Here is a 13,202-nt window from a genome sequence, read left to right as displayed (position 1 = left end):
TTATATTACTTGATATTATTGATATTAAACGATAATATTTAATTTGAATTTCTCTTTTAGTTTAAAGGAGAATCGGGAATGAATATTAAATATTGTTTATTAAATTAAATAATATTATATAAGTTTCGATTGATAATTTTATTAATAGCAAAATTTAAATTTTTTTTTTTGACGTAGAAAATTAGGTTTAGACGTAGGGATTCTCAAAAATTATGTGTATACGACTGTTGTAAGTTAAATGTGTTTACTCATTTCCTTTACGGAAAAACCATTTCTTACGAGTCCTGCTTTATGTTGTTCTCGTCTATGCAATATTAAATTTCTAGTTTAAAAAAAAATTAATATAAATTTTAATTTTTTGTAAATTCTGCTTTTGAGTCGGGGAAGTTCCATTCAGTTGTACCTTTTGTCTTTAAGTCATAGTTGATTTAACTGATTTCTAATATTTAAAGTTCTTATTAACCAAAAGCCTATAGAACAGCTTAATTACTTGAAAAATTTCAATAAAAATTAATTTTTGAAAATTAAATTTTGTTTTTCAAACGCACATGATGAAGATGTTTTAAATAAAATTAAATTGCAATATTTTTTTATTTAGCACCTCCATAAAATTTATCAGATTCAATTTAAAACTTAATAATATTTTAAAATTATGTTTTGACATTAAAAAAAGAAATTATAACTAGCTAAATGCAAAAAATTTAGATTAAAGAGAATTTCTTACGTTTTTATAAAAAAAAATCAACTGTCAAATTATCTATTATAATATTTTTATTCTTTGTTGTTTTTTTATAAGGATTTTCTGTTCTAAATGAATTTTTTTTATCTAGATGAATAAGAGAACAATAACAACTTTTTTATTTCTTTTACATATTAAAAATATTATAAATGCAGCGAAGGCGATAACAATAATTGATTTAAATATTTTTTGACATTTTTCAATAAAAAACAATTCTTTGGTTTTCTTAATATACGAGTACCTTCATAGTAAGTTGGTTAACTTTATGAAATTATAAAAGGATATTTCATGTTAGGAATTCATAATTTCTTTTATTAGAGCGTTTATATATATATATATATATATATATGTACAATATGCGTATAATATAATGTACATTTATGGTTATACAAGTATTAGGCACCAATTTATATTAGAATTTGTTATTGGTAACTGTGGTACACCTTATGTTTTTCCTCTCATCTTCATATCAAAATAGGTTTTATTTCATTTTATTTATAGTATGAGCTGTTCAAAATCGAGCATATAAAAGGATTTCCATCAACAGTTAAAAAATCATTCTGTTACCAACTTCAGAAGGTTTCTGAATTAAAAAAAGAATAAAAAATAATATTATTTATTCTATAAAATAAACATTAAAAAAAAAAAATAAAGTAAAAATATAAAATGAGTCGATTTTCTATCTGTTCAGGATTCTTATTTTGCTGCAGTATTAGTGCATTATTTTTATTAATATGTCAAAATCAAATAATGACAGCACATGGATTTTCACCATTAGATAATCAAAAAGATGATACAACAAATCATGATTCAAATACAATACGTTTGAAATCAAATACAAGATCTGGATTTGGATATTTACCACGTGTTCTACAAATACCATCAAGATCAAAATTACCAGTAGAATTAGATTTGTTATTGGATGGTGATAATGAATTAATGGAAAAAGCAAAACGATATGATGATTATGGTCATTTAAGATTTGGTAAACGTGGTGGTAATGGTGATCAATTTGATGATTATGGACACATGAGATTTGGTAGAAGTGTTTAAGAATAAAATAGAAATGATGTTTTTCATCAATATCTTTTTAAAAACAAAATGGGTAATAAATATAATATTTTAATTAAGTATTTATTATATTTATAAATTTATGTATGCAATAACGCAAGAAAAAAATTTAAAAAAAAATTAAGAAGGAAAAAATTATATACGCAAAACTTTATTTCAAATTGAATTAAAAAAACTACTGTATACTAATTAATAATAATTAAAAAATTTTTAAATAAAATGCAATTATTATTAAAACAAAAATAATTAAAATCAATTATTAACAACCAAAAATAGTTTAGAACTAACGATGTAGTGTGAACATTAATTATAAATAAAAAATAAAGAGCGCATTTTAAAATATATTTAAATTTTTTATTGTATGAAAACTATACGCCTACAAGAAAGTAACCACAAAATAATTATTAAAGTCAAGTTGCATTTTTTAAATTTTATACCAAACTACGCTTGCTATTCACGTAAACATTTTAAAACGTAATATTACCTCTTCTTGGGTGTCAATACTCCCCGGTTACTATCTCTTTTAAACTTGGTGTAATTTTTATTTAAGTATATAAATATATTTTACTTACATACCTCGTCCTCAGTATCAACTTATTGCAATTTTACATCTATTGTTTGCTTAATTAAATTTTGTGTATAAGCAAGAATACAATACTGTAACACAATTAATATGAAAATTAATTATTTCTTTTAATATTATATTAAAAGAAAATCGAACAAATTTTACTAAATAAATCAATTCATTACAGTATTCTTATTATATTATTACATATTATACAGATGGCGGAATGGGATTTTCCAAGTAGATTTATGCTTTAAGATCGCCAAAGTAAAAAAATTATGAATGACGTTCTCCTTTATTGTTATTTTTTCTCAAGTTGACTCACAAATTAAGATAGTTAGCAAAATAATAATTGAGTAAGAAATTTTAAAATGTATTTCATTTAGTATGTACAAATTCTTGATGTGTTTTGGCAAGAAATTTTATTGTCTTTTAGATGCACAATAAATAAAAATTTTTAAACATAAGACAATTACCACCTAAACTTTTATTTTGCAGTATATGGTAAAATAATAAAAGCAGTTGATTCGGAAATGTTTGATTTTTATCGGATATAAATATTTCTATTGATTCAAAAGAAAGAATTCAGATTTGATAAATTTTCAAAATTATTGGATATTCTTAATTTTTTATGTGACTTGTAAGGACATTGGGTATTTGAATTGTACGTGGTTATTAAAGACAATATCTTTGTGTTAATAAATATCACAATTATCTTTGGATTTCATAGTTAAAATTTTTAATTAACCTTTCAAATTCAACAAATGTTAAAATTTAGAAAGATGACTATACAAATAGCAACAGAAATCGAGAAAATTTAGGTTTTACTCTGATTTTATTTTACATTTAAATTTATAATTTACAACATGAAATTCTTACTGATTTTTTTACACAAAAGACTTAAAAAATTAAGAAATTTTCATGATATTGAGCTATTGAACGTATAAAACGTTAGCTATTGAATTTATGGTATAACCTAACATGGTTTCTTATAGAAATTATAAACTAATGTTCTGCCTATCTTAAAATTTTACTAGTAATTGATTTCTTTCCATTTTCCGTACGACATAAAAATTTAATATTTAAACAAATTTCAATTCAAATTGTTTTTTTTTTTACTAAATTTATTTTATTTAATTATTAATAGCTATTTTTTGGTATTTTATATTTTTTTTATATTCATAATAATTAAAAACAAATTAAGTCATATGTATATAAAATAATAAGAATTTATTTTAATACTATAATTGAATTATTATTAGAATGCTAGTGTTAAATAGAGGATTTACATTAACGTTTTATGAGAGAAAAATTAAAAAAAAAATTAATTAAAAATTTCTAAATTTTAAATAGCTTTATACTAGAAATTTGTAGCCGTTGTACTATTTGAGTTCACATATATGCTAGGAACTGATAATGATCTTGTATTTTTTTCTGTAATAATTGTTGTTTCGAATTTTTGTTGACTTCTTCTTCTTTGAACACTATTTCTGAGACCATAAGTGAAATATATTACTAATCCTAAAAGTAGAAACATAAATTTATGTTTTGGTTGTTCTAATTCTGATATACACTAATATTACTCACCAATTAAAATCCATACGGCAAATCTAACCCATGTTTGAGAATCTAATTTTAACATTAAATAAACATTTATTAAAATTGAAATTCCTGGTAACCATGGTACTAATGGAACTTTAAATGCTAATTGTGCACTTGAAACTGGTTGACGTGATATAATGTATAATGTTGTGAAAATGGGTACTAATGATAAACATAATAAAAAGTAATCAAGCCAATAAATTTGATCAAAATTTTCTTCAAATTTGGAAACAACTAATCCAAAGAGTAGACACCAAACACCATATGATGCTACTGCTATTGTTGTAATTTTTGCTGATAAATGATTACTTGTTGCTGTTTGATTTTTAATAAACATTTTACGTAATAATACTTTTGCTGCCGCATAATTTCCACTACTTGAATTCAATTGAATACCTTTACCATTTATTGTTACTTTATTATTTTTATCATCGCTCTCATAACGTAATATTAGAACACAACTTGCAACCATTGAATATGCTAATAATGTACCAATTGACATCATATTTACTAATTGACTTAAATTGAAAATTGCTGCTAATGTACCAGTTAAAAAACCAGTTATTAATGTACCATTAAATGGTGTTTTAAAACGATCACTTATTCTACCCATAAATTGATATAAAAGACCATCAGCAGACATTGCAAATACAACTCTTGGTAATGGAAACATAGCACCCATTAAACTGGCACATAAACCGAACATAGCACCTATACTAACAATATATTCAGCTACAGTCCAACCATAAATTCTAAAAACATGTGGTAATGGAGCATTTTCATCTTGTTCAAAATATGGTATCATCATTGTTAATACAGTTGAAATACCAAAATATGCTAAAAATATCATAGCCAATGACACGATAACAGCAAATGGAATTGATTTACGTGGATTTTTAGCTTCTTCTCCTAAAAATTTAGAACAAAAAATATTTGTTATAATATCAGTTTAAAATGTTTGTATTAAGGTTTAGGTTATTTACATACCTGCAGTAGCAATACAATCGAAACCAATAAAACCATAAAAGCAAACTGCAGCACCTTTTATAACACCCGATATACCGTAAGGCATAAAACCACCTTCACCATAACCATCGGGAACCTGTTCTTTTGGTATACTCCAATTGGATGCATCAACTTTACGTAAATATAAAAGTTATACAGTATATTACTTTTTTATATAAAAGTTATAAATCTTTTTTTTATAGCTTACCTTTAAAAAGACCAGCAATAATAACAAATAATACAACACCCAAATTTAAAACTGTAAAAATATTATTAACAAATGTTGATTCTTTTGCTCCAAATGCTATCGCACATGAAAATAATATTGTAACTCCTAAAGCGAAAAAATCTGGATATTCACTTAGCCATGGAACATCCATTGGCATATGTTCTTTAAAGAAATTCTGCATAACATTGTCAAACAGTTTGTCTAAATAAGTACTTAATCCTTTCACTACACTTGCTGAACCTATAACATAAATATTTGAAAATTTATTTTATATCATCAAATTATACAGTTATATAATGTGGAAATTTTTAAACATACCAATTGCATATTCTAATATTAAATTCCATCCAATAAGAAATGCAATAAATTCTCCAATTGTTACATAACTGTATATATAAGCTGAACCAGCTTTTGGTACTCTTGCACCAAATTCAGCATAACATAAACCAGCAAATATTGATGCAATTGCTGCTATTAAAAAACTTAATATAACTGCTGGTCCAGCATGTTGTTTTGATACTTGTCCAGCTAATACATATACACCAACACCTAATGTACTACCAATACCTAATGCAGTCAAATCGAATGCTGTTAAAACTTTTGCTAATCTTGATTCAGTTGAATCCGATATTGGTTTTTTACGGCTAATTGCTTTTAAAAAACTTGAACATGATTGATGAATCACTCTGTAAGTAAAATAATAACAATGTATTAATCTGTATTATATAAATATAATTATTAATTATTTACAATATAAAGTAGTGTGTTGTTTGTAATTTTTCAAAGAAACTTCTTATCTCCAATATTCAAAAATAAACAATTGAAAAAAAATTTATTAAATTAACAATGTAATATTTTTTTTTTCAATCAATTACCTAATGCACTTTATTTTTATGATTATTGATTATTATTTTTATTATTATTTAATTTTTTATTACAAGAAAATTGTTGACAAGTTCTTTAATTTGCCCGATACTCGTGCAATATGTAAGTTTATACCTTTGTTTTTTTTTATGTTTTATTTGATTAGAACAAAATGGATTGCTTTAAAATTTTCATAATTAATTAATTTTATTATATTATTTAATATGACTATGTTATTTTGTAATATTTATATGAAATAATTTACAATAATAAAATAGGTTTATTGCAATTATATGTACATGGGTGAATAATATTAAAAATTTGTTGGGTATTGATATCAGGCGGTTTTTATGAAACAAAATTTCCCAAATGTTTCATAACATTAATTATGAAAAATTTTATTTAATAGGAAATTTGAGAGGATAAAACCAATTTTATTTTGTACTAATTAATTTTTGTTTAATTAAAAATCTGAAAAAATATGACGAATGTCTACTTGCTATAATAAAACGTATGTCTACTTGCTAAAAATTAATTGAATTAATTAGTGTAAATTAATTTTAATAAATTGATTAAATAAAAGGAATAGTAAAAATAATCTTTGTGATTGAAAACAATAAAAATTTTTAAAAATTAGCAAATTTACTATTTTTGGTAATAATTTTTTATAAATAATTAAAACAGAACGTTCAAAATTACAGAAATATTTGATTTAATTTTTTCATGTAAAAATATTAATGAAAACCTACATTTTATTTCACATTTCTTATTCCCCGGTGGGTTAGGGGAGTAGAAATACCCACATTTTTTATAAACAATTTTAATATAAATGTAGAATCTTAAAGAAAATTGGCTTATAATAAAATATTGTCGCAGCACGAACTCGATTTTAAGAATATTAGTGAAAATATGCTTCATTAATTATCTTAAGTATATTAAAATTCATTTTGTTGAAATAATTTGACCCCTTTGTTCCCATAATTAAAATTTCCTTATTATTCTTAAAATATGGTGAGGTATTCTGAAAAAAAAAGTGTATTTGTCAATTTATTTTAATTATGAAACGGTTACTTTCTTTGTCTTATAATTAAAAAATTTGACTTTTAATCGAAAAAAAGTAGTAGTTTAAATGTTTGAAGGTAACGTCATAAAAAAATTTTCGATAATTTTTTTTTTTAAAGGTAGCTGACCAGAAATTTTTTGTAATAGAGTTTTGAAAAGTTCTCTTTTTATAATTGAATTAAAGATATCTCAGTAAAATTAATGAAAACGCAAATGAAGTAATTACGCTGAGAAAGTCTTTTAAATAATGTAAGAGCGATAGCGTTAATTGAATACTCAATTGATAATTTATTACACAATTTCATTTACTGAACACTATTTTATTCTATTTCAATTTGAAAAATTTAAAGGCATTTTTATATGTATATATCGTAACTATTATATATAATAATATATATCGTAAATAATATATAATCGTAATATGTATGAAGCGAAAACAGTGCAAATAAATCATATGAACTGTTTTAATTTTATAGAATAGTTAAAAATATATTGCATATTCAATACGTTATTCAATACGTTTTTTGACAGTATTGCGATTCGCAGTTATCGTATTGCAGTATTATTTGGGTTATGGAGGTCTCTTACGTATGTATGAACATATTATTTTTAATATTTTGTATATTATAAATTCGATAAAATTTAATAAAATGAATGAAATAAACAATATAGACTTAATTTTAATAAAAAATTCTTGTTTAATTAAGAAATTTAACAGATTCATTTTTAGCACTTATTAATAAACAATTCAATTTAAATATATTTATTAGTGCATGTGTGTGTACCTTTAATTTTTGACAACCTTTCATACAAAAATCAAAATTTATCACGTCATATCACAAAATTTAAAACGAATTTTAAATAATTTTTAAATAATTTCAATATAAAGGTGATAATAAATTTAGAAAAAACTTATTTAATTATCATTAAGTTGTTAAAATATGACAAAACAAAAAAATAAACTTGCCAAAAAATTAATAATAATTTCAAATGAATCATTTTTTTTTTAAAGTAAAATAATTTTAATTAATTAATTATGAACGTTGTGTTTATTTTTCACGAAATTTTATAAAATAAAAGTAATGTAACATCCTTCGCCATATATACATACATGTATAACAGTTATGCTTGATATTCGTGAATTTTATTATGGTGAATTAATGCAGGCCTGTGTGCCTTTTATAAAATTCATTCAAAAATTATAAAAATTTTGAATTCTCTTCAAATTCTAAAAAAAAATTAAAATTTATAAGCAATATAGGAGTATTCTCCCCTATATTTAAGAAGAAAATATTCTCTCCAAGATTTAAGTATTTTTTGTATAATAGATGATTTTCTCCAAATACAAATTTGATTGAACAAAGTCAATTTTACGTGCCTATCTTTGTTGTAGTTGCCAGACAATATACGTATTAGGAAACAACTCGTAAATTAAAGCCCATTGTTAATAATTAACTAAATATTATTTAATCGTACTAATACTTAAAAATAGTGTACGCAATATAAAAAAATATTTTTTATAAAAAATTTTAAATGCTTTGTTGCTCTTTTTTTTTTGAAATATTAGTAATTAATTAACGATATTCATAAATTTTTCAAATGCAATTTACAATGCTATTAATTTCGAAAAATAATGTAATAATAATTGCATATTTTAATTTAAGTTAAATTTATTTGAAATTTTTAATAAATGTTCATTGAAATCATCGACATTAGTCCAAAGCTATCCAAACTGCACATAATTAAAGCATAGATACAAAATGTAAAGTAAACCGTTTCATTCGAAACTAGGTTATATATAGGAGTGCACAAGCGGATACGCAAAAAACCGACATCTATTGGAACTAATATGAGAAATTTAAAATAAAATATTGATAATCATTCAGATATTGTATTTTATCGAAAATATATTGAACTATAGTCACAAATTGACATATTCAGTTTTAAGTCTTTTGTTCCCTTATCATACAATAAGCACTTTAAGCTAGGCACTTTAATCTATTAAAATTTCACAATTTATAAGAAATTTTGTTATAGTTTCTTTTTTTTTTAGGAAAATCCAACATATTAGATGAAATTAATTTTAAAATTATAATTTTACTTACGTAACAGCACGCATTTTTTTTTATTAAAAATTTAACTTGTATAGAAAGAAGTTAATTAATTAATTACAATTAATTTATGCGTTTTTAACGTTCTTTAAAGATGAAGAACGCTTTAATTAATAACGCCTTTTTAATTAAACTTCTACGATTTGACTGATATTAAAAATATTTTAGTCTTTTAAAATAAACCCTTTTAAAAATTTTTTAATTTAAGATTAGAAAAAAAGAGACTATTTTTTTTTTATTATATTGATAAGAAACTTAAGATAATCTCTATCTAACATTTTTAATACTTGTAAGTAGAACAATAACAGTAATAATTAAAAAATATCGAAATGAGTGTGCAGTTAAGAGAAAATTTCCATATATTTTGTGAATATAATTTTATATTTATGAATATTTGAGTATATTAGATTGAGAATTTTTTACGGGCTATTTTTCTACAACAACTTCTATGTATATATTACATGAAAAACCAGTAATGCCTCTATTATAAAGCAAATGATCACCTGCAGTAAAATGTAATATGTAGTTATTATCTTAACAATTATCTGGCTAGTAATTATAGACACGTACCACAGTAAAAAATGTTTAAACTAACGTAATTAATATTACAATATTTTATTAAACTCAAATACTTTATACATCTGGTTTCCCTCATTATATTTATTGAATTAATTTCAAAAATATTTGTACATTTTTTTTTATTTTCATTTTTTGAATTTCTCAATTATTCTCAACTTAAGAGTAGCTTTTGTTATTGTTATACTCGTATAACAATATAATATCTAAGTAAACTAAGTAAAGTACATTGACTGATGAGTTTATCTTTAATTCTTACACCACACATATTATAAGTAATAATTATTATCATAATAAAATAATAATAAAAAATGAAAATAAATAAAATTGTTAGGCTTGCGACCAAGTAATTAATTGAAGGATTACAATGATTGTGATTTTTTATTTTTTTTTTTTTTTTTTCTTTTTCTGAAAATAATTGATAATAAATAATTTGTGAAATTTATAATTTATCTTATCATTTATATTATTTATTTCAATCTACAATTCTTCAAACACAAGTACCTATACTAAAATGTTAACATTTTTAACAAAATATAATATTTGAAGCCTTAAAATACGTACAACTGCAATAGAAAAGAGTTTTTATTTTATTGCGTTCCTTTTACAGAAATTACTTCGGAGTAAGTATTTCTAATATCATGCAGACCTAATATCATGCAGACATCTACCGGAATAAATATGAGCAACCATAACGTACTCCTCGGAACTATTCCCTTGTATATAGGATGGAGCAACTATGTTAGTGTTATACGTTTGGAGTGCCATATGGCGTTAAATGTAACGCTTTATAATTAATATAGGCAATTATGTATAAGAATTTATATTATTTAAAATGAAATAAAACAAAAACAAAGAAATTTAAATAATAAATATACTTTAAGTTTGATTTGAACTAAATTATTGACGTATTGCTCTTAAAATATGCGTTAAATATACCTACGTATATGAATGAATTACTGATACTATTATAATGATTTAAATCAAATAAATATTATTTTAAGAATAGAAGCATGCATAGTAACGGAGAAGTTTTAAATAAAATTTCTACACTATAACATAATTTTATTGTAATTTCAGGAAACATATATGACTATGTTGAGTATAATGAAAGGAAGAATGAAAGGATATACTACATTAAATTTTAATATAATTATAACTAAAATAATTACAATTGACTATCACAACGATTATTAACACTACTAAAATTATTTTATCAATTGATTATTATTGATTTAAACAATGATTTTAAATACCAATGTGTGTATTGAAAATTTTGAAAGGTCAAGGACACTCAACTTCAATTCAAGTAGTTCACGGTAACGCAACATATATTCGCCCTCTATGTTATTTAAATTGACACTCCAAATTTAAAATTTTTTTTAACTTAAGTAATGTTTTTTCTTCAATCAAATTAAAAACATTTAGCATAAATTTAAATAAATTTAAAAGAGTAAGTGATAAAAGAATAATATTTGCTTGTTTTTTAATAAATTGTTGAACTTTAAGCCATATACGATATAACAAAAATTTTTGCAAATTCTAAACTTGAGATAAAATTTTTAAGATGGATTGTATTGAACATTTTCAACAAAATATTTTATAATAAATTTTTAACTAATATTTCATTACTTATGTTTTTTAATCTTGTATATTATCATTGTATGAAACTAATAAATTTAATTCACTAAATATTTGAAGCTAATCTGAAATTATTAATTTACGATATGTAAATAATATCGTTTACGTATAAATTTTTGTAAATCATTGTTCAATAAAAAAAACGCTGAGAATTTCCCAGTTCGTCAAAACAAATTATTTTTCTTAAGAATATGAAAATTAGCACTATTTATTGGGACATGTAATTCTATAAGCATTAGAGAAATTGACATATTTTTATAAGTATGTTATATGCCCACATGTATAGCAATAGTAAAATTATAAACAAAAACGATAAGATATGTTTAGCAAGTTTTACATTTAAAATATTCATAAATTTATAAATTATTTTATTGAATTGAATTATTTAAGTTTTTTTAAAGTTGTTAATTGATTGTTTCTATTAAGTGGAATTGAGATTATTAGCTTTAATTTTGAATTTATCGCAAAAAGAAAAAAAAATTTTTTTGCTTATTATCTTAAAGATTGACGTATTTATGTAAAAATAAGGTCAGGTTTTTTTAGTATAAATGTAATTACAATTTTTTTTTTATAGTTTTTAAATTCTAAGATAATAGAAAATATTTTTGTTTTGTTTAAGGTGTCAACACATATTTGCATAAAACAGATTTTACTGATTTTTACTGGATTAATTTAATTGTATGTTCTATTTTGTTTTTGAACTTTTATCGTAATCGTAAATTATTAATGATTATAGATGTCTGCAATATTATTTTGTTAGGTTTCGAATTAAGGGATTAACGCAAAACCAAATTCACTAATTAAAAAATTTTTCTCATCGAACTGGACTCGAACCAGTGACCTAACGCTTTCTAGGCGGACGCTCTATCAACTGAGCTACAGAGGTATGAAGAAATTAATTTTTCTGCCTTTAACTCGTTCCTTTGATTACGTCATCCATCTGTTCTGCAGTTGCATGAAGAAAATTCCATTAAGTTAAAATTATTAGTCCAATAAGCACATTACTTATTAATTTCACAACTATGATGTTGTATTATAGTAAATTCATAAAAAAAATTCTACTCTTAATTTATATACGGTTTATTATGTATTAAAATTAACAAATTAATAAATTCGTACAAAAATATTTTTAACAATCGCTAATTGTTATTGATATTTTTTAAATAATTTTGTAAATAAAAGCAGTAATACAACTGAAAATCTAATTTTTCTTTATTATTTTTAAAAAATTTTCAACTTATACCTCGAGGTCAGAAAGAAAAAATCTCTAATTTTATTTTTTTTCACCACGAAGAAAACTCTATAAGTCTACAGTTATGCTACGCTATATACTCTGCAATATACATACGAGTATATATGTACTTACTTTTTATTCAGTAGAGTATCATATTCTGATGCAGCGCCAATACTTATTGATTCCATGTTGAATTTTCAATTAATTTAAAATTTGAAGTTTAAAAATAAAACTTTTCAATTAAATTTAAGATGTGCAATAATTAAATAAATTAAAATTTTTATTATATTTTATTTTGTTCTACAGATTTTTGTTCAAAAATTTTTACAGATTTTGTCTTTTTCTTCTTATGTTATACAAAATTATTATTTAATTGAAAACAATTAATATATATATATATGTATATATAAAGTTTAAATATATATTAGAGACTTGATAATAAAATATTGAAAATATTGGAAAATGAAGATGAAAATAAAAAGTTGTAAATTAATTCTGTCTGA

At 22.5% G+C, this 13,202-nt stretch overlaps 2 protein-coding genes across 3 annotated transcripts; one reads left to right on the top strand and one right to left on the bottom strand.

Annotated features, from left to right (window-relative positions):
* The first annotated feature begins 95 nt into the window (after nt 1–95).
* On the top strand, nt 96–2,060 carry LOC129614011 (callisulfakinin). The gene is made up of 2 exons (XM_055528378.1): nt 96–229; nt 1,241–2,060. Exon 2 carries the CDS (start codon nt 1,406–1,408, stop codon nt 1,790–1,792), a length of 387 nt encoding a protein of 128 aa, XP_055384353.1. The 5' UTR covers nt 96–229; nt 1,241–1,405; the 3' UTR covers nt 1,793–2,060.
* A 1,491-nt stretch (nt 2,061–3,551) lies between these two features.
* On the bottom strand, nt 3,552–12,920 carry LOC129614008 (cationic amino acid transporter 2). Of its 2 annotated transcripts, none has more exons than XM_055528375.1 (6): nt 12,832–12,920; nt 5,530–5,897; nt 5,191–5,451; nt 4,965–5,114; nt 3,963–4,886; nt 3,552–3,896 (listed from the first exon to the last, which is right to left on the bottom strand). In XM_055528375.1, exons 1-6 carry the CDS (start codon nt 12,885–12,887, stop codon nt 3,736–3,738), a joined length of 1,920 nt encoding a protein of 639 aa, XP_055384350.1. In that variant the 5' UTR covers nt 12,888–12,920; the 3' UTR covers nt 3,552–3,735. The 2 variants fall into 2 exon arrangements, with proteins under 2 accessions (XP_055384350.1, XP_055384351.1); XM_055528376.1 differs by lacking the exon at nt 12,832–12,920 and adding an exon at nt 9,243–9,382 and having other exon boundaries at nt 3,553–3,896.
* Between the last annotated feature and the right edge of the window lie 282 nt (nt 12,921–13,202).

Source organism: Condylostylus longicornis, unplaced genomic scaffold, assembly GCF_029603195.1.
Source record: "Condylostylus longicornis isolate FDR11 unplaced genomic scaffold, ASM2960319v2 ptg000098l, whole genome shotgun sequence".
Taxonomy (NCBI): Eukaryota; Metazoa; Arthropoda; class Insecta; order Diptera; family Dolichopodidae; genus Condylostylus; species Condylostylus longicornis.
The sequence above is the reverse complement of the archived record's forward strand: the minus strand, read 5'-3'. Positions and strand labels throughout refer to the sequence as shown.

Excerpts from the sequence above, each read along its gene's own strand:
- LOC129614011 (XM_055528378.1), top strand. The coding sequence starts at position 1,406 with ATGAGTCGATTTTCTATCTGTTCAGGATTCTTATTTTGCTGCAGTATT.
- LOC129614008 (XM_055528375.1), bottom strand. The coding sequence starts at position 12,887 with ATGGAATCAATAAGTATTGGCGCTGCATCAGAATATGATACTCTACTG. Across the intron at positions 5,898-12,831 it reads GATACTCTACTGAATAAAAA|AGTGATTCATCAATCATGTT; the intron begins GTAAGTACATAT and ends TTTTACTTACAG. Across the intron at positions 3,897-3,962 it reads TGCCGTATGGATTTTAATTG|GATTAGTAATATATTTCACT; the intron begins GTGAGTAATATT and ends TTCTACTTTTAG.